We start from the raw sequence: 20,935 nt of genomic DNA, 5'->3' as shown, positions 1-20,935 counted from the left end.
AGGTATTTTTACAACTTTACACAAACTCAAATGCAAAATAACAAACATCTTTAAATAAAAATATTTATAGCAGAGAAATAAAATTAGTAACCAATCGTTACACTTGCATGCTCAATCACTTGTGAGTGGATCTTCAACATTGCTCTCTTCTCATACAATAACAAAGCCCATTAAAGTACTTCGAAGATTTGCTCGCCAACCAGCAAGTAAAATTCCCGCCAGAACTACAGTTTTGCTATAATACACACTAGATGTTACAGAATACCTCCCTTTTAAATCACAAATTATTCCTCAAGCCTATCAAACACTTGAGATGCATTTTAGCTGTCACAAGCTCTTCGTAAATATGATAGATTATGAATCCAATGATGCCCTACCAAATGCTTAATGCCTAAAGTGTCTCACATTGGTGAAAACAAGCGAGACTCCGTACTTGTTACAGCAATCCACTGCATCTTTGTCCCTTATGCTCCCTCCTGGCTCTGCAATAACGCTCACTCCGCTTTGACACGCCTCTTCAACAGCGTCATTCCATGCTGTTTTAATTCAGAAAAGAAAAATAGTTAAAGAAAACATGTCTTCACAAAAATTTTCAGTTACAATTCATTATGGTATATTTTCTTAAAATTGGTGCTTTCTTATAAATGTCAGATTTGCTCTATTGCTACATGTATAACCAACAAAATAGAGGTATCTACCAAACGGGAAGAAAGCATCGCTCGCCAAAGCGGCTCCTTTTACTTCATCTCCAGCTTTCCTCATAGCTATCCTCAAGCTCTCTAGACGATTCGGCTGTCCACTTCCCATTCCTAACATACAATTGTTCTGCAATATAAAAGTTATATTTAGAACACAATGAAAGAAATTCCATCCATTAGATATAGCATGCAAAAAGTACCTTTGCAATTACTATGGCATTGCTCTTGACATGCTTGACACATAACCAGGCAAACTGTGCATCATTAAGCTCATTTTCTTGTGGAGTTTTGTCAGACATGACATTGAATTGGATATCTTCAGGGGTCAAATCATCCGAGTCCTGAGCTAACCAACCACCACCAATCTGTCTGAGTGAAAGCTTTCCCTTGCTGTTTTTACTTGCCTCGAGGATTCTCAAAGTCTTAGATTTCCCACGGAGAACCTCAAGACCCTTCTCTGTATACTTTGGTGCGACTACTATTTCATAAAACATCCTAGTCTCACCATCTGTAGGGCTTCTAAATTCTCGAATATCCTTTGCGAGAGCCTGCAAAGAACCAAAACTGATTAATTAAAAGAGTTATCTACCTTCATGCGACACCTAAATTTAAGTTTGGATTTGCATTTCCTCAACAACTTTAGGTGCGACATAGAAAAACTTAAATTTTTTATTTCAACCCCAACTCCTATAAAAAGCAGTACCAAAACACAAGTTGCAATTTCCCTGACCAAATAACGCTCCATATTCATTTTAACAGCACGAAACATAACCCTTGTTGACAAATAAGGAGAAAGGATGACAAAAACGGTCTTTCTGCACCACAGCTTAAGTCATAATGCTTGGAGCCTCTTTACCTGTTCTCTTATTTGGTTAAATTGTGATTCCACCTTTTTCCCTTTTTGTTGTTCTTTTCTGTGTCTTAGGAGAGTTCTTCCATACACCTCTTATGCACCAGTTGAACTACAAAATTAATTCTATTTTTATCAGTAAATTAATTTTATTGATATCAAAAAATAGTCAAGCACTAAGCTAGTGCTTTACTAAGTGAGAGGCCCTCCTGTACAGAACAAGAAGGATAGGCTCCCCCATACAAAGTCACTCCTAGTGAGCCCTATTCATCACATATATCCTGTAAATTATATGAAGCTGCCAGTAGGCCTAAACACCAATATTTCAAGATCTGAATTGAGCTATTCTTTCCATCAGAACACCTTGCATTCCTCTCTTTACAAAGTACCCAACAGACACAAGCAGGGATAATAATCCAGCATTTTCTTATTGTCTAGGACAGCAGCACCTCCAACAAATCAGTAGGCCTTTTAACAATTGATGCCTAATTACATTCTGTCCAAAATTGCTGAAAAACAGCCCCCACACTTGTTTGCTGCCCAATACTGTAAGAACAAGTGATTGCAAGTCTCCTTAACTTCATAACACAAAAAACATCTGCTGCACAAAGGCAGACCCCTTCTCTGTAGATTACTTTGGGGTGAGGTTAGCTTCATAGGCAGCAATCTGCAAAAAACATGCTACTTTGTAGGGTGCACTTGTTTTCAAAATCATCTTCCATAGCCATTGAGGAGGGCTACCACACCCAGCGTTTAGCCTTTTATAGCATGACCCTACAGAGAATACCCCATTGACTTGTCTTCTCCACCTAAGTGAATCTGTAGCCTCTGGACTTATCGGGGATTATTTTAGCACTTATAATAGCTGAACTAGCCTGTCCATCTTCCAGTAAAAAAGCTGCCTTCTAAAATTAAGGTTCCAAGCACTTCCACTCCGGCACTGACTGATTGCAACTTCTGTACCCACTATCAGATTATACAATTCAGGAAGTTCAATTTGAATTTTGAGGGGAGTATGGCCCAGCCAAGCGTCTCGACGGAACTTTGTACTTCTTCCATCCCCACTCTAATCACAATGCTGCTTCAAAGAGTGACTGAGACTGCACATATGCCTTCATACCCCAAAACCATGAGGGGAGCTCACAGAATTCATTCTCCAGATCCTCTTGTCCCTATATTTACAAGCTGTCACCTCTTCTCATGAGGAGAACTACAAGATTACTTCTATTTTTGAAAAGGTATAATGTACTAACAAGATATAAAGCATATCTTCAACGTTCTTTCTTAGTAAAATCATATAACAAAAAGAAAAGATTGATAAGACATAAAAAAGATAATGCACTATACAGCAGTGCAAACACATTGTTCAGATTAGCTCTTCAAAGATTCCAAATAAGGAATGCTAGGTGATGATGGTAGAACCTAATCACTTCAATGTGTTACCCAGATCCTCTTTTTCATTGTTTTTCCACTTAAATATTGATATGAGAGGAGGGAACTAATGGCCCTATCATTATCAAAAAGTGTCGTCTGACAAGACAATGCATCATTACCCATTTAGGTTTCTAGAAAAGAAACAAGAAAAGCCCAATAGCAAAATCATAATCAACAACAGATTCAAATTGTGTCTTTTAAAAGGTCCATTTAGCAACTTTACCTCATCAACTTCGACATTGAAGGCTACTATACCACCAAATGCACTAACTGGATCTGCTTTTACAGCTAGCCTATATGCTTCAATGATATCATTCCGTGACGCTACTCCACAAGGATTTGTATGCTTCACAACCACACACGTTGGTTTATTAAACTCACACACACAGTTCCAAGCTGCATCGGCATCCAGATAGTTGTTATATGACATCTCCTGCATCGAAAAAAAGCCAGTCATTAGCACTGAGCAGAAGTTCCATTCATGCGATGTTTATCCACAACAAATAGACTACGCAGAATTTGAAGATAAGCCAAATCCAGATGAACAATACAAAGTAAACATCAAAATTCTTACCTTCCCGTGGTGTTGGATAACAGTTGCAATTCCACCAGCGTTAACCTCAGATAGAGACTTGTCAACATAAACTGCAGCCTTCTGATGAGGGTTTTCACCATATCGAAGTAAGCTTTTTAGATGAAGTGGCACTGTCAAGCCGGGAGGGAACTTATCTACCAACAGAGACCAAAGACTTCAATCAGCAAAATTGGAGATGAAAAGCACCCCCCCCCCGGTTCACATTTAACATCAGCCCCTTGGTATCTCCAGGGAAAAGAATAAAAAATAAAAGGTTCACTAAAACATTCCATCTCTAAGCACAACGAGGCTGCAGGCTACTGTTAAATAAAAATTCAAATAAATTTGTGATTTGTTTTTCTGTACATACTATTAACCTTTACATTTATTTCAAAAGTAGAGGCAGAGGATGATTGGTTTAATGTTTTAAGTTGTTTGCTGAACCTTTTTTTTATGGGATGGGGGGGAGGGGGGAAGGGAGGGAGCTTTTATAATTCATTGGGCTGTCTGTTTTGAAAGGGAATACCTCCTACAGTCTGCTTCCACAGCCACTCTGAAACTGCAGAATCATAAGAAGCTACATGTTGAAAAGCTTTCCAGGCCAACTTCCTTCGAAATTGTTGGTCATCATTATCTCCTCGAAGAAACTCCAAAAGAGCTGGGTAATCTCCAGAATCAACTACGACCAAAACATCCCTATGATTCTGTTCAATAAGCATCATCCACAGTTAGACACAACAGATACAACACAAAGATTCAGCCAGCATATTTTTCAGAGAAAGCAGTTTAATTAATGTCGGAAAATTTACACAGAGAAGTATACGAGAAGATAGAGAGCCTACCAAAAAAATTCATCAAGTATTATAAAAAGTGCAAGGCCCTAACCATGATTTTACCAGATATAATTTTGTTATTGATATATGCCAGATACAATTGCATCAGGTCAACATTTCATCTAGAAAAGCAATTCATAGTATTTTAGCAAAGCTAAAACATAACTTAACTCCTCCAATACAGATCCTTTATAATGGATAAGAGCATCCTCAACAGCATACAATGGCATTATGAAGCTCAGAGGCAATTTTTAACTTCAGCAGTACCTAAACCTTTCTGATATATTGAGCATCCCTATACAAGCCAGATCTCCGCAAACTCCAAGCAGAAAAGTAATGTTTTTTTAACTAATGATTGCACACACAGAGTATTTTATCCAATTAAGAGCAAGAAGCAAAAGCATCGCCGAGGGTCTATCGGAAACAATCTCTCTACCTTCACCAGGTAGGAGTAAGGTCTATGTACACGCTACCCTCCCCAGACCCCACTTGTGGGATTACATTGGTTTGTTGTTGTTGTTGTAAGACCAAGAAGCAAATGCATATGCCAAAGAAAACCTATAGCTGTAGCAGATGAAAAAATGTTGGTTCACAAGTGAAATATATGTGCCAAAGCTTAAGATGCATAGGTGCAGGTGGTGGAATTATATGTCATCTAATATTTATACCTAGAGAGATGCCACAGATGTAAGAAAAGGGGAAATGCATTAAGACAAAAGTAACTTATACAAAGTGCAGGTCACAGAAAAGTAATAAGCTAAGAAACCTTTGCAGCAGCTCTAATCATGGCAGGTCCACCAATATCGATGTTTTCAATTCCATCCTCGAATGAAATTCCACTTGAAGAAGAAACCTTGGCATAAAAAGGATACAAGTTGACCACTACAACATCAAATGTACCTGCAGAAGAAACCTCGTGAATTTCATTTGCTTCCTAGTATCACATCATGCTCCTACGAAGAGTAGATGTATGCCAGAGCACCGGCTTTTTAGTAACAAAGCAGTAAGAACTTTCATATTGCAAAATATTGTTTGCTTGCGACATAAAGCTTGATACACAGAAGTCACTATCTAGTGTTTTTCCCAATATTTGAATAAGTTCCATCTAAAAGCTAAAGATCTGAATATTCATCAGCATATTAAGGAAACATGAATGTAAAATCCTACTCTGATAAACACCAACAATATCTACAATTGACTAGTCTCAAGCAAACATAAATGGAAAACAAGCTTAAGAGGCAAAAGGAATCAACTGCTGCACATGCAACATAAAGGGTTTGTTTGAATAACTGATTTCAGCACTTAAAATTTAAAGTATTCAGTGATTGGCCAATTCATTTGAATGTTAATGAAACTAAAGAGATCAGTACATACAGCAAGCGCCACTAAAATGTTAAACTTGGCTACTGATTAAAACTAAAAATGGTCTATTAGTGGATGGAATATAACACTTCGGAAATAGACAATAATCTCATATTTCAAAAGCAAAAATGGCTAACTATTTAGTTAGACGTGATATTTGAATAGGAATACTTTGATAATCATGTTACATGGAACTCAACCAATGTCACTATTTAATTAGGTTAAAATATAAATATGTGCATTTTAGAAATTGAAAAGTTAACAAATCGCACATGTTATTGAGGACAAAATGATAGAATGTCACTTGAGATGGTTTGGTCATGTCCTGCGTTGACCTACAGATGCACTGATATGTAGTTGTGAAACTATGGTGGGGGAAAGTGTTAAAAAGGTACGGGTAGATCTAAAATCACATGAAGGAAGTTGTCTCGAAAGACCTATAATTCCTTGGAATCAATGGAAACTTAACTAAAGATAGGGCACAACGGAAGAGGAAAATCCATATAGGTGATACCTACTTGTTGGGAATAAGGTTTTAGATTTCGTAGAGAACCTCTATCATTATTATTATTATTATTACTGTTATATATATATATTACTTGCACTTTTGTTTTATTTTGGTAATGATGATGATATGAGATGAACTTAATGAAAGGAATGAGGATTATCGTCGATCCCAACTTGTTTGGGACTAAGGCATAGTTCTTGTTGTTGTTGTTGTAGTAGTTTCGTATCTGTAAAAGGTTATAACAAATTTACATTTATAACATTTACAAAATTCTAAATTAATAATCTTGATACTTAGTATTCTTAAAATTTCACCCTTAAACTTTCAGGTTATCAAAACAATCTCTACGTGAAACCAGGAGCTCCCAAAGGCCCTTCAACCTCATTACTCTGTGTTTCGTTTCCAAAAATATCAACATGAATCTGATATGTCACCAAGTCATTGATAACAAAAGTTTCTAAAAGCGACATTAAAATAACAATAACATAAAGTTGCTTTGATAATATAAATCAATTAGCTCACCAATTTCATGTTTTTCAAGAGCTTCCATGTGATGCTCCTGATCTCTTCTAGCAAGAATACCTCCATGAACGCTTGGATGCAAAGTTTTTACACGACCATCAAGCTGTGAAAAGGAGAAAAAAAATTCAGTTGTGTTTTTGAAATTTACTGCCATGAGTCACCGCTCTCATTTGCAGATGGAAGTTATAAAATCAACTACAGGGATGTGTAACACAACATTTATTGGACCAAGCATTAAGAAGAAAAGTTTTTGAAAAATATATATAACGAATAATACTAAGATGAGCAAGAAACTTGAAATTGCCAAAGAAAAAAAATGGTATAATAATCTTATGTAGAAAACAAAGTTAGGCAGCTAAAAAGAAGTAAACCATCACTGCAAAGACAATAAAAGTAAAGCAGGTCAAAAACAGTGTGTTAGGAAGTGTAGTTACAAGGGTCCTTAAAAAAAAGATTAGATGCAAGGGTTGGCATTTCACCTATCATGGCGTACTCCACACATTTTTTATTTTATTAAGAATACATTAAGTAAAGAAATCTTATAAAAATAAATAAATCAAACTGCAATAGCAAAAAATGTATAAAAATTGTTTTAACTATTAATGCATAGCATATATAATATTCCAATTCACCAAGTTCTATATTATAGAGAACAACATATCATATAAGTTATATTCAAAGTTTTACAAGAAAATATAAAAAGGAAAATGTCTAAGGGTGTACAGGGCAGACAATCCAATGCATAAAGCATGCATAAGCCAGACAGCCCAAGGTGTAAAGTACATATGGGTCGAATGCCCACATATCGAGGTGCTAGCCCGTGAGACTTAAGCACCCCATGGTCGACTGCCCCGCCCCATGGCGAGTCCCAATTTTACCTTAAAACATTGGTCAAGAGTTCTTACCATTTCAGGGAAGCGTGTCAGCTCTTCCACTTTGGTGACTGACACACCAGCACCCTCCAATGCTGATGCTGTGCCTCCCGTTGAAACAATTGTGTACCTGCAAAATAGGAAATAAGATGTCTTTGCAAATTGAGAACTTATCCCATGGAATGTAAATAAGTATTTCCCAGTAAATACAAGTAGTAAGTTAGACACTTTAATTTACAAGATAATGCATACAGTTTAATCAAAAGGAGCACAAAGCAACTAGACAGGGGGCATTGGCTCCAATAGATTAAGCCAAGATGATAAGATAACAACACTGAGAAATGGAGAAAATGCCACTTCCTCTCAACATATAGTGGTCAAAATTTTAAGTTTTAAATTTCCAAGTGGTCAATGCAGATTAGGATTATGCATTTTCATGTGAAGCTTGACAGTCTTGTACATATGATTATATATTCACTTCGCTAACACACACACACTAACAGCTCTAAGCCAAAGGAATTTTACTTGTAGATGTTACAACGATCCGTCAATTAATTTGCAAAATAAGAACAATCATTTCTGCAACGTTTACCCCAATTCCTGCAGACCATTGCCAAGCTTAGCCAAATCCGTTTTATCTGAAAGCGATATCAAGGCTTGCTTCCTCCCTAAAAAATTTCACACACATAAACAGTAAGTTCAAATGAAAGTATAGCGCGTGAACTAACATTTGTTACATTCAAAAATCTAAATTGATGAAGTGATTAAACAGTGGTCTGACTTCTACTACACGAACATATAACCTCAAGCATTCCTTTATTCCATTCAAAAAGTGGAGGGCTATTACCCACATCTCAGAAAATTAAAGGGTTAACTAGAAAAGAAATATACCAGAAGTGGGGGACTTAGGAGCAGAGTGAGGAGCGGCTGCAGTTTCAGCCATGGCCTTCACTGGATGAACTATCACCCTATGCGACGTCGTTGAGGACTGAACCAAAAAGACAACTATAAAAAATTAGAATAAAAAAAGAGAAGAAAAACTGTATAGGAGTGCTTTGTTTCATTAGTCTTTTTTTGTCAATACCTGTTGTTGGCCGAAGCAAAAATTAGTTCTTGTTCTGATGGTGCGGAGCTGCGGAGTGCAGAGGTGAACAGTGGCGGCAGCAATGGCGGTAGCTGACGTGGCTGCGGCGGTGGCGGAGGCGGAGGCGGAAGTCGTAGCTCTGGTGAGACCAAGCATTGTGGTATGAATAATGTGAAGCTTTCTGTTCCACTCGGTAGTAGGGTTACTACTTGCTTCTCTGCTTTTGCGTATTTTTGCCGCCGTTATTCCATTTTTGTCTTGTTTTCTTTTTTACTTTTTTAATAGTTTTTTTTTCAATTTGAGAAACTTGAATTAGAAGAGTGACTAGAAGCTTTTATAACCACACAAATGTTATGATCCCTTAAAGTTTTTAACACAACAAATTTCAAAAGTTTTCTTTTTTTCTAAAATACGTACCGAGTCAAACTAACTCATCTAAATTGAAAAGAGGTAGTAATTGCTTTCGCTCTTTTATCTTATTCTATTCAAGATCATTTCTTTTTCGTTTTCACTTTTAATTTTATTTATATATGTGAATCAATTATGAGATAATAATTTTTATTCCATGAGAGTCGACGTCATTACATGAATTGAAATAATTCAAAACCATTTGAATTGACCAGATCAATCTTACGGAGAGTTACAAGTTCATATTAAAAGTGGTGTACCCTCAACTTTCAAATCCTAGATTCGTCTTTGAGAGTTGACTAAATCGAGTAAAAATATTTTGAGTTTGTATCTAGTCAAGTCTTAGAAATCTCTAAGTGACAACGGATGAATTTGAACAAAATCGAACAAGTAAACGCGGTTGAATTCATAAAAATTCATTATCTAGCGTGTCCAAAGTTTGCTTCAATTAAAATAGGTTTGATTAATTTAGACTAAATAATAAGTCATAATTCAGTTCATCAAATTCAAATATAGGACTTAAAAACTTAACGAGTACAAGGTTCTAAATTCTTTTAAAATATGAGTTCATTACTTAATGTTTATACTACTCTCAAGAGTTTTTCACATACATATCTTAATATCTATGGTCTACAATGAAAATAGGGAAATGATATTGTATAGTCGCTATCAAAATAATAGTCGAAAAATATTTTTATATATATATACATTCTGTATGTTATATATAAAAATTATATACAATTTATACACTTTTCTGGCTGCTAAATGTAAATAATTTCTGGCACTCACTAAAAGTGATAATACCCCGTAAAAATATGACTTCAATTGAACTCCACTACAAATACTCCAATTCCGCCTCTGGTGGAGAAAACTTGGCGGTAGGCCAGAGTAAGATCCAACGGGGCAAAACAAATAACAATGTGTTGAGCCAACAAGTTACAGTCTATAAATCTACATAAAGACAAGGGGATGAAGGATGATGATGGCTAATTATAACGAGAATACGCATGTTGTATGAGATCCTATGGCTAGTTTTTCATACTGTTCACAAAATTTTTGAGCAGCTATAAAGGGTAAATGTCAAATTAATTACTATTAGAAGCCACAAGATTCATGATAAAAATACATGCCAAATTAAGCAACAAATTCTCATAAGTTCTTGTGATAATGAAGAAAAACCAAATATTCCTAATTTTTGTTCGCCATGGCCAAGCGCAGCATCTGTGTATTAGCCATGCTAGACTGATGATTGAACCGAAAAACGGGAAGAAATTAAGTATATTGTACAAAATGGTGGTAAAACAAGAAGAGAGATACAAGGCAAAATGAGCATAAGGTATACCCACCTCCTGCAAACTGTTCTGAACACCAAAAGAACTTTGAGCAACTGCTGGCCTAAAATACATTTATCCCTACAAGAGAGTACAATGATAATCTGATATCAGGCGTAATATGAATTATTTAGTTGAAGGTTACCCATCCATAGACGGGAAAAGGTTGCTCTTACACTAAGATAGCTTTTGGACTGGGTTTGGGTTTATTCTTTGGAAAATAATTCTGGGAAATGTGGCTGGATTATTGCACCCAAGAGTGTGACCTAGACATCAGTGAAGTGTTGAGGACCATAAGGTCTCAGGTTCAAATTCCAGCAGAGGCAAAAACACTAGGTGATTTCTTCTCATTTGTTCAAGCCTTAGCAGACAGAGACATAGTTACCCAATACGTGTGTTGGTGGGATATAGTAGGTCCCACGTGGAATTAGTCGAAGTGTGCGCAAGCTGACTCGAACCCCATAATTATAAAAAGTGTGTTTGGATTATAAGTTTTGAGAAAAAAGTTTTCGCAAGACAATTGTACCGGGGCTGGAATGTTTTTAAACACTAGAAAACTAAAATGTACTTCATGACTTTGATAAACTGTGACTCGGACCCTAAAACGCCATCAAGACCAACACCAAACCCGAACAAAATTTTGATCTTCTCTAAACATCAGACAGTCAAACTAAACCCACAGAAAAAATAGAAATACAGAAAAAAGATTGTCACGTGACGTTGTAGTTATTCCTGGAAATGGACTTGGATGCAAATTTTCCGGGCAAAATGCAATATGTAAAGTAGGGAGTAGATGTCATGGTGGTGTATTCACAGTTAACACTTTGGTCTGACTTCAGTAAGGCACAAAATCCATTGGATTTGGTTTTTGAGGTACTTTTCTAAGCGAAATAGGCTATCTGCCACTTTAGCAAAGCCACAGGCAATGATATATTGACACACAACAAATAATCTTTTACATATGTATAGATGGTACCAGTCCATGGAATGTAGGTTGAGAGAGATAAGGGCAATCTGCAATTGAAGCAATTGTATTCAACTGTCCCTAGAAAAGAACAAAGCCAACCGAATTGTTAGTTTGAGACAACACCAGAAATCATAGAATACATCAGTGCTTGGAGTTCTTAAATTAATCACCAGCCCCGGCATGTTTGGTTGGTTGCCATAAGCTTGGATATTTGTATTCAATTGTCCCTGCACCAAAAGGCAAAAACTGGCTGGATAGTTCGGTTATCCTGATGAACTGAAATGCCACATACACAGCATGCAGATGTACAAATTGTAAGTAGAATTACATACCACTCCTTGAATAATTTGGGGGCTGCTATAGTAGCCACCAGGAGCTGGAAATCTAGCGTTTATTTGGCCCTATTATATATCATAGAATTCGGATCACAAAACTAATGATTCTAAATTTATAATACTCTCCATGTTACATTTTATGTGGCACACTTTCAATTTTAAGCTATTCAAAAAAGGATGAGACTTTTTTATATTTGAAGACAATTCAACTTTAAACTTCCTCTTTTACCCTGACATGCTTTTATAGCCACAGAAATGCCATGGCATGATTAAGACAACAAGTTCCAAAAAATTTCAATTCTTTCTTAAACTCCATACGCAGTCAAACACTGCCACATAAAATGAAACGAAGGGAGTAGCGATTATATTACAAGACATTTGTTATTTAGCTCTCCCCATACAACACTAAAAATTATAAACAAAAATCATCACACCATTGGCTGCATGGCTGAATGCGATTGAAAAGGATAATCAACAGTCGGTTCTCCCAAACCTGATTGCCCCTGCAACATATATGGAATATTAATCAATCAATAGTTCCGTCTTAGGTGCACGTACGTTTATGTAATGCTATGATAGAAAATAACCATCTGTTGCCATCTACTGTTTATCCCCACGGATATAATCTTTTGTTCTGTATATACCTAAAAAAATATAAGGATAAACTCAATCAACACTCAGTAAAAGAAGATCAATAACTTACTACCTTCTCTTTCCTTGCTATGTTCTTTCCGTTACTCTTGCTTGGGTTGTTACCATCTATGAATACTTGATTTTTGGGAAAACAAGGTTCTGACTCATTTAAATTTGGATCATTCACAGCCTCACATCTTCTCAGAAAATTTTCCAGTGCATTGAATACAATATTATAACTCTCTTGAGATAGTGACCCTTCATCGCCTAGCTCAAATGCCCTTTGACATAGATCATTATATCGTTGAACCCTAGAATCAACCAAATTTACTTCTCTCATCTTCTCTCTACTCTTTGCACCTTTAGTCCAGCGACTTAAAATATATTTAGAGGGGATGTTATGCACACCAGCCATTTGAAGAACTATCATCACGTGTCTACAAAGAAATCCATTATACTCGAACAAATGACAAGAACATGATGCATCAGATGTCTTCTCACTCCGTACAACAACGAATTCTTGATTTTCTTCAAAATCTTGGACTCTATATGTGGCAGCTGCACCATCATCACTTTCTTTTTTAGGGTGACATGCAACCACTCCCAAAACCTGGGCTTGGAATTTCTTGAATATTGTATGAGTGTATAAAGTTGACATCTGCTTTTCAAAAGGGGAGGGAGATTTCAGTCCTGGTTGTTTATGCCTCGTCTCAGAATCAGCACTTGCCTCTTCTTGACATTTCTCTCGCAGCAGTTTCTTATACTGGTCAAGAAACTCCTTCAGTGTCGTCCTGCATAACATGCACTTCTCCAAAAGAGAGCTCACGCTTTCCGACCGTTGCATTGTAGACATTCCTGCCAAGAAGATATTATTCATGAATGTTGGTACCCACCTTAGGCGATCTTTGTACAATGATTTAATCCACAAGTCATTCCTCAAATCAAATCTATCAACCACCTTCCACCACCTCTTTTCAAACAATTCATTGGTCGCAGACCTCAAAATGCATTTATTAAATTTGGAGAGAAAATCTTCATGCTGCCTAATGACATGACCAAGCTTCTCCTGGATATTACTCAGTACGTGCCACAAACAAAAGCAATGGCAGCAATCTGGTAAAACCTCAGCAATAACTTCTTCCAATGTATTGTCTTGATCAGTCAGTATAACTTTTGGAGCTTGTCCACCCATTGCCCTAAGCCATGCTCGCATCAACCAAACAAATGTCGACTTACTCTCATTGGCAATCAGCCCACACCCAAGCAATATGGACTGACAATGATGATTAACACCAATAAAAGGAACGAAGTGCAACTTATAATCGTTTTTTATATATGTAGTGTCAACAAGAACTACGTCACTGAAGTTACTATAGTCAATCCTTCCTTTAGCATCAACCCAAAATACATTTCTCAAGCGTTGCTCTTGATTCAAATCCATTGCATAAAAGAAGTTTGGATTTTCATCTTGCATGTAAAGAAAATGCTCAAGCATAACTTGTGCATCTCCCTCATCTAAAGCCAAAGATTGAGGACTGCTCTTTGTGCCAACATTCTTTTGCTTCTCAACTTTCTTCATCACACCAGATTGCCTAGACATTGTCACATAAGTCTTTTTCGTCCTCCCACAGATAGAATGAAATGCATCTGCACCATTCTTACCCAAATCAGTATTCCTATGACCTCGAAGGTAGTTGGTCCGATCTGGAAATGTCTCATGGTTATGCTCTTTGACAAAAGTACGAATAATCCACCTTCCATCAGACCTTCTCTTTACATGCAAGCAAGCCTTACAATCTGTTTTTGACCAAGACCTGTTTATTCTACCCTTTTTTCTCCTCACAGGAATACTTCCTGCGCCATCAGCACTTGGAACAGGTTCTGTAACGGACGTAGAAGGTTCTTGCTTACTTCCATACCTACTGCAAACAAATTTTGCATCAATAAATATTCCAGAAATTCTTGAACGACGGCTAGCCTTTATTATTGAGAAAAATCCGATGGACTTAGCATATTCTTTGTAAAACGAAAAGGCATCCTCCTTCGAATCGAATTCCATACCATCATGTGGCTCCAAACCTCTGTAGCAATTCACAGCCAAAGAATCTGCATTTGGCAATATATAGGTGCCATTAGATGTTCCTTCATTCCAACTAGGTCCTGCATTCCCTCTGTCCAGGCAAACACTCTTTGAAGCAGTGGCAGTAGCTCCACATATATGGTGCCCACAGTCTTCTTTCTCCTTGTGCTGATCTCCTGATGGATGCTCAAGGTCAATTACCATTGAGGTAAGATGTGTTCCTCCAATCCAGGTAGTCAACCTTGTGCCTGAAACACGTCCGTTCATAATTGGTCATTATTATGCCTATCACAGAGTAAGTTCTAGTCAAGACATCCACAAATTATAATTTTTTGTTTCTACTTAGAGAAAGAAAAAATTCATCCAGTAAATATAGTTTCTGAAACATTATGTCCAAGCACAGAGATATTGGTCTCAGGTGGCCAATCTTTGAGTGTTTAAAACTACACTGGCAAAGATTATTCACACATTTATGGAACGCCAATGTCCACTCTTTCGAAGTATTCTGCTTTTTCTGCAAAGTGCAGGATATTAACTTAAAGGAGATAGGCTCATATTGTCAAAATGTACCAAATATAATACCTTCACACATTTGATGTCCCTACTGGTGACACCATGCTCTATTGAAGGAAGCTGAAAGGTTTCCAGGTTTCGTGGAAAACCAAAATTGAAACTAATGAAATTTCATTTGTGGTTATTTGAACAAGTTGTTTTATTGGATTAAAAGTGATGCCCCTGTTACTAATTTATTTTAGCTAATGTTTTTGGATGAGCTAAGGGCATCTGTGGATGTTGTTATAGCTCCATATAGCTTTTGTACGGGTGGCACCCACGAGGTCCCTTCAAAAATATACCGATAAAGGGAAAATATAAGGGAGAAATCCAACAAACATGTCCATATGCCGTTTAAAGTTTAAACTGCGCCAAATGGGAAAAAGTTATTTTGCTCACAATTATATGAACTTTTAACGTCATATTACTTGTTTCAACTAACACTTAGACATTATTATTAATCTTTAGTACTCAAAAATTTCACCACAATACTCTCTTTTGATTAACTAATAAAATATCCTCGCCTCATTCACTAACATTTTCCATTAAGAATGACTTCCGTCGTACCAAACGCACTTAACTCTCCATTTCAATTTTTCCAAATTGACATATCATATATACTTACAAAAGGAGATTCACCTGTAACAGAACATGCAAGCAAATTAGCAAGACTTATCAAAGCATTCTCGAGTAGACATCACACACATGTATGATGTATCAGCTTAGTAGTTTTTGCACATATAATAATGGAAACAAAAATAACCAAACTGTTCATATGTAGAAAAGAACAAAAATACTCTACAAAAGAATAAATGTATGCCTGTACAAATACGGTATGAAATACGAGTAGATTTTCATGAAAATACATGTAGGGAAAGAGAGCAAGTAGAGAATTACGGTGCGAGTAGAGAATTGTGATGATCACAGCAAAGAAGAGTGATGAGCAGTGAATATTTGGGAGCGAGTATAGAGAGTACAGTTTTTGCCAATTCAAATGATTAGGGCTCGAAATTGGTATGCTGTACTCGCGTTTCTGAGTGTGTTCCCTCTTTCCATACTCGCGGCTTCATGTGGGCTAAAATTCCCTCCTCCGACCCAATGGGCTTACTCCTAAGCTGTCACAAAATTAGGCCCAAATTCGAAGACAGTAAGATACTTGAAGAATTAATCCAAATAGCCGATTACCCTATCGCTTAAAGTAAAAATAGCCAGTATAATTGTGTATAAAATATATAATATATGTATATGACTAGAAAAAGTAAACAATTAATATGATCGACTATTTGTGTAAAAATCCCAAGATACTTCGTGTTAGCTGAAGTGCACGAATAGCCCCATTTGAAGCCACTATTTATATTTTGTCCATATTTTTTTTAAAAAAAAGTGAAAATATAAGCTACACAACCGAAATAAAGTGAAATATATGCTACCGCTTGGTCATAAATTTTTTGTACTTTCTTACAACTTTAACCAGCGAGTCTAAAGTTCCAATGAAATTGGGTGCGTGAAACCTTAACGTTAGACCAAGTGGAAAGTTTGATCGTACATTTTTCATAGTTCTTCTACAACTTTATACCATCGGGTCTAAAGTTCCGAGTGAATTTGAATGAAATCTTCCAGACAACTGTCTTTAGACAGTTAGACCAAAAAATTTAGAGTTTGGTCATAATATTTTTTATAATTCTTTTACGCTTTAGACCGCCATATTTAAACTTTAAAATTTTCAATGAACTTGAATGAAGGAAGAGAGTGAGACCTTACAAAGATTTTTAAAAAGTGTCTGGCCTAAAAAGGAACATCCCGTTAAAATTTTACAGAGATTTTTTTTTTGGTTGGTCCAACCCTTTTACGAGTCGAACAAATGTGAAGTAAACACTTTCTTTGTGATGACCCATAATCCATTTCCTTAGTCTTCGGTCTTCATTAATTATTCTCATAGGTGAAAGTCGAACTATCATTTGGGTAGTACTTGGGGACAATTTTAAAATAATCCTTGAGTTTACAAAAATCCTTTTCTTTTTGGTTTCACTCTTTTATTTTTTGTGAAGATATCACGTTGTAACACATGAGAGGATCCATCACAAGCAAACTAGATTTGTCAGTCAATAGAGTTCCTTTCGGTCAAAGTTACTAGGAGTATAAGAAAAAGAGAAAGAGAGAGAGTAGTCGGAGTAATAAAAGAAGACCAATTTGAATACCACACTACAAACGATAAAATTGCACGGGGCGCCTATTTGGGCGCCCCTTTTTAATCTGTAGCCGTTTTGTCTTTCTGTTTGCACCCGTATTCGTTTTTTTGTTAAAAGTCTTTTAAAAAGACTATTTTGCCCTTCTTCATTAAAAGACTACTTTCTCTCCAAGTATACGCTAGTCCTTTACTGTCTCTGTCTCTCTCTCCCGTTATTCGCGTTTTTTGATTTGTTCTTTTCTGAAATCAAAGGGTTTTCGTCGTTGTTTTGATTTTTCAACTGCTATTCGTCGTTGTTCCCACATTACGATTTAATCACAAGTATATTGCATTAATTTTCTGTGTTTTATTTTACGATTTTCTGGGTTTTTTCTGGTTTTGGTTTTGATAGTCATGTATTTATGATTAAATAGTTTCTTAGTGTTTAGTTTGATAAGTGCATTAGTTTTACTTTTACGATTGTGTTTTTAAATTTTTTGAATGAGTTTTTATGTTGTTGATGAAAATTCTATAAATTCTTCAGTGATTAGACGTCCAAATTTAAAAAAAAAATTGAGAGTTAAAGAGATGATACTATTAAAGTGATGATACCTTAGATAGGAGCTGAAGTTTTATTTTCATGTTTTGCCATTATTTTTGGATTTGAATTTGTGTTTTGTTTTTTGTAAAAACTACAGGATGGGGCTGAATGTTTTGTGTTTTGTAAGTGGTGAGCTGAAGTTTTTGTGTTTTATTACTGGTGAACTTCAGCTCTAGAGCTGAAGTTTTTGTTTTTGTAACTGTCGAAATTCAGCTCTAGAGCTGAAGTTTTTGTTTTTGTAACTGGCGAACTTCAGCTTTAGAGCTGAAGTTTTGTTTTGTAACTGTCGAACTTCAGCCTTCTTAGAGATTGAAGTTTTAACTGATCTTTTAGATAATGTCCTGATGTTATTTTTTGTATATATTTTTTTTTGAACAAATGGCACCTAAAACACCTAAAGATAGGGGTGGGCATAAAATCCGAAAAATCGAATTCCGAACCGGACCGAATTAATTCGGTATTTCGGTTTCAGTTTTTTTTGATATTTCGGTCTAATTTAGTATTACAGTTTCGGTATTTCGGTACGGTCCTCGGTATTAAAATTCTGAAATTTCGGTATACCGAAATATCAAAATACCGATTTTTAATAGACATTTTTTTAATTCTTAGTTTCTTACTGCTAGCCCAACGCCCAAGCCCAAACGGCAAACCCTTATTCCCAGCAGCCCTCCAACCCAAGTCCACTCTAAACTCTAAAGGTTTGCTGGTAGCGGTAGGTTAGGGAATTAGCAATTTAGCATTTAGGTTTAGCAATTTAGTCTTTAGACTTTAGAGTACAGTACAGTGTTGATTCAGGCATTCAGCGACGATTTGGCGATTTGGGCATTTGCGATTTTCGTCTTCTTGGCGATTTTCGACTTCCGACTTCTAAGCTCCGACTCCTCACTCCTCACAACTCACAAATTTCGAGCAAACGAAGACGATGTTGTTGCGATTGCGATAGTTTCAATTTTCAAAGGTATGTTTTCACATGTTTAACAGTTTTTCCCTCTTTTCTTCTTGGATGAAATTCGTCTCCATATCTAGTTATCTACAATATAATCTCTTTTCCAACTTGTACTTGGGAAAAAATTACTGATAGAAAGCATAATCTCTTCTCACTGTTGATGAGTTAGTGTGTTTTTTAACATTTGTATTATATAAAATTTCTGCTTTATGATTAGCAACTTGATGGTCGTTGTATGAAGATTTGGTTGAGTTTTAATTTATTTCCTATGTTTATATTGATGTACTAGAAGTATTTAGAAATTCTGTAATGTGTTTCTTCAGTTTGGAATATTGTAGGAAAGACAGTCTCTTTGAATTTTCGAAGAGGTAATATTGTTAACAATTTGCTTCTCTGTTTGGATTTATCAAGAAAGAATGGAAAAGCCAAAGGACTTGAAAAGTACAGTTGATTAGCATTTCATATAGCATGTGCTTTTGAATTTTTAGGCCATGTATATTGGAATGTAACAAAGTTTAATGCTATGGATAGAAAGTAGAAACTGTAGTAATTTCTGTTGATTGTTAGCATCTTTTAGCATCTTTTAAATGAAGATGAATGTTAATTTTGGATAGCATCTTTTAGCATCTGTTGAATGTTGATTGTTAGCATAAAGAACTGCTAGTGTTACTGTTAGCATCTTTTAGTTGATTGTTAATTTATGTTTATATTTGTTTAATTTTGTATAGATGGCAGATACAAGTAGAGTAAGTGATGTTGGTTCAAGTGAAAGTTTACCTATTACGGTAGATAGTAACACCAACACCATTGATACTCAAGATTCCAAGAAAAGGAAAGCCATGCAACCTAGGTCTGACGTTTGGAACCATTTTGATAAATTTGAGGTTAATGGGGTTGGGAAAGCACGGTGTCGATATTGTAAACAAGCTTATGCTGCTAATTCATCTAAGAATGGAACAACAGGATTGAAGAATCATTTGCTTAGATAAAAAGAATACCCACTTAACATTGCTAAAGATAATAGTCAAACAAAGATAAATTTTCAATCTTGCCAAAATGATGAAGGATCAATTTGGAAATTTGATCAAAAAGTGGTTAGGATGGCCTTAATTGAGATGATAGTTATTGATGAACTACCATTTAGCTTTATAGAAAATGAAGGCTTTATGAAGTTTATGAGAAAAACTCAACCACTATTTTGTCTTCCTTCTCGTAGAACAATAACAAGGGATTGTTATGAAGTTTACGGTGAATTGAAGCAAAATCTAAGAAGTTCTTTTAGAGAAGCACAACCAAAAATTTGCCTAACAACAGACACTTGGACTTCATTACAAAGAATAAATTATATGTGTTTGACAGCCCACTTCATTGATAGGGATTGGAAGTTGCATAAAAGAATACTTAATTTTTGCCCTATCACTAGTCATAAGGGTGAAGAGATGGCTAAAGCTATTAGGGATTGTTTGCTTGAATGGAAATTAGACAAGGTTTTCACTATTACTGTGGACAATGCTTCTTCAAATGATGTCACTGTCAAAGAATTGTCTAAACAGTTAGATATGTGGAAAACTAATATGATGAGTGGTAAACATCTTCATGTGAGATGCATGGCTCATATACTAAATCTAATTGTGCAAGATGGTTTGAAAGAACTTGATGCTTCTGTGACACGTGTTAGAAATATTGTGAGGTATGTGAGATCTTCGCCTGCAAGGACCTTAAAGTTTAAACAGTGTTGTGCACATGTAAAGGTAGAATGTACCAAAATGTTGTGTTTGGATGTTCCTACTAGGTGGAATTCCACCTATTTGATGTTGGATACGGCACAACACTTTGAAAAGGCCTTTGACAAGTTGCATCTTTTTGATGATGGATTTTCTGCTTATCAATGTTCTCATCTTTGTGAAGATGGTAGTAGTGCAGGTCCTCTTGAATCTGATGATTGGGTGAATGTGAGGAATGTGATAGAGTTTCTTGCAAGATTTCAACAAGCTAACTAAAAAGGTTTCAGGTTCACGTTATGTCACTTTTAATTCTCATTTTGATGATGTATCTGAACTTTATTGTCATTTGAAAATGTGTTTAGCTAGTAAGGATGAGCATTTGAGAAAAAATGGCTGAGCGAATGCAAGAAAAGTTCAAGAAGTATTGGGGTGAGCCTGAAAAGATGAATAAAAT

At 36.0% G+C, this 20,935-nt stretch overlaps 2 protein-coding genes across 7 annotated transcripts; both read right to left on the bottom strand.

Annotated features, from left to right (window-relative positions):
- Nucleotides 1-49: 49 nt before the first annotated feature.
- LOC104222808 (uncharacterized) lies at nucleotides 50-8,960 on the bottom strand. Its single transcript, XM_009774113.2, has 12 exons — nucleotides 8,738-8,960; nucleotides 8,545-8,641; nucleotides 8,246-8,321; nucleotides 7,687-7,783; nucleotides 6,782-6,884; nucleotides 5,156-5,289; nucleotides 4,083-4,260; nucleotides 3,557-3,711; nucleotides 3,206-3,415; nucleotides 899-1,246; nucleotides 699-825; nucleotides 50-536 (listed from the first exon to the last, which is right to left on the bottom strand). The coding sequence occupies exons 1-12, from the start codon at nucleotides 8,891-8,893 to the stop codon at nucleotides 385-387; spliced, it is 1,833 nt and encodes a 610-aa protein (XP_009772415.1). The 5' UTR covers nucleotides 8,894-8,960; the 3' UTR covers nucleotides 50-384.
- A 1,252-nt stretch (nucleotides 8,961-10,212) lies between these two features.
- On the bottom strand, nucleotides 10,213-16,073 carry LOC104222740 (protein FAR-RED IMPAIRED RESPONSE 1-like). Of its 6 annotated transcripts, none has more exons than XM_009774053.1 (8): nucleotides 15,941-16,073; nucleotides 12,482-14,776; nucleotides 12,213-12,281; nucleotides 11,776-11,844; nucleotides 11,614-11,689; nucleotides 11,453-11,521; nucleotides 10,492-10,557; nucleotides 10,213-10,387 (listed from the first exon to the last, which is right to left on the bottom strand). In XM_009774053.1, the coding sequence occupies exons 2-7, from the start codon at nucleotides 14,756-14,758 to the stop codon at nucleotides 10,541-10,543; spliced, it is 2,577 nt and encodes an 858-aa protein (XP_009772355.1). In that variant the 5' UTR covers nucleotides 14,759-14,776; nucleotides 15,941-16,073; the 3' UTR covers nucleotides 10,213-10,387; nucleotides 10,492-10,540. The 6 variants fall into 6 exon arrangements, with proteins under 6 accessions (XP_009772355.1, XP_009772389.1, XP_009772337.2 ...); XM_009774087.1 differs by having other exon boundaries at nucleotides 11,614-11,670; XM_009774035.2 differs by having other exon boundaries at nucleotides 12,485-14,776.
- Nucleotides 16,074-20,935: the final 4,862 nt, after the last annotated feature.

The sequence above is a fragment of the Nicotiana sylvestris genome, chromosome 2, assembly GCF_000393655.2.
Source record: "Nicotiana sylvestris chromosome 2, ASM39365v2, whole genome shotgun sequence".
NCBI lineage: Eukaryota > Viridiplantae > Streptophyta > Magnoliopsida > Solanales > Solanaceae > Nicotiana > Nicotiana sylvestris.
Note: the sequence above shows the minus strand (reverse complement) of the source record. Positions and strands in the feature narration are given on the sequence as shown.

Bases quoted from the DNA above. Each gene is read 5' to 3' on its own strand.
- LOC104222808 (XM_009774113.2), bottom strand. From the start codon at position 8,893: ATGCTTGGTCTCACCAGAGCTACGACTTCCGCCTCCGCCTCCGCCACC. The intron at 6,885-7,686 runs GTAAGAACTCTT...TCCTTTTCACAG, and splicing joins TGACACGCTTCCCTGAAATG to CTTGATGGTCGTGTAAAAAC. The intron at 3,416-3,556 runs GTAAGAATTTTG...TTTTCGATGCAG, and splicing joins TTATCCAACACCACGGGAAG to GAGATGTCATATAACAACTA.
- LOC104222740 (XM_009774053.1), bottom strand. From the start codon at position 14,758: ATGAACGGACGTGTTTCAGGCACAAGGTTGACTACCTGGATTGGAGGA. The intron at 11,845-12,212 runs GTGTGATGATTT...GATATATAATAG, and splicing joins ATTCAGCCATGCAGCCAATG to GGCCAAATAAACGCTAGATT. The intron at 11,690-11,775 runs GTATGTAATTCT...CTATCCAGCCAG, and splicing joins CCCAAATTATTCAAGGAGTG to TTTTTGCCTTTTGGTGCAGG.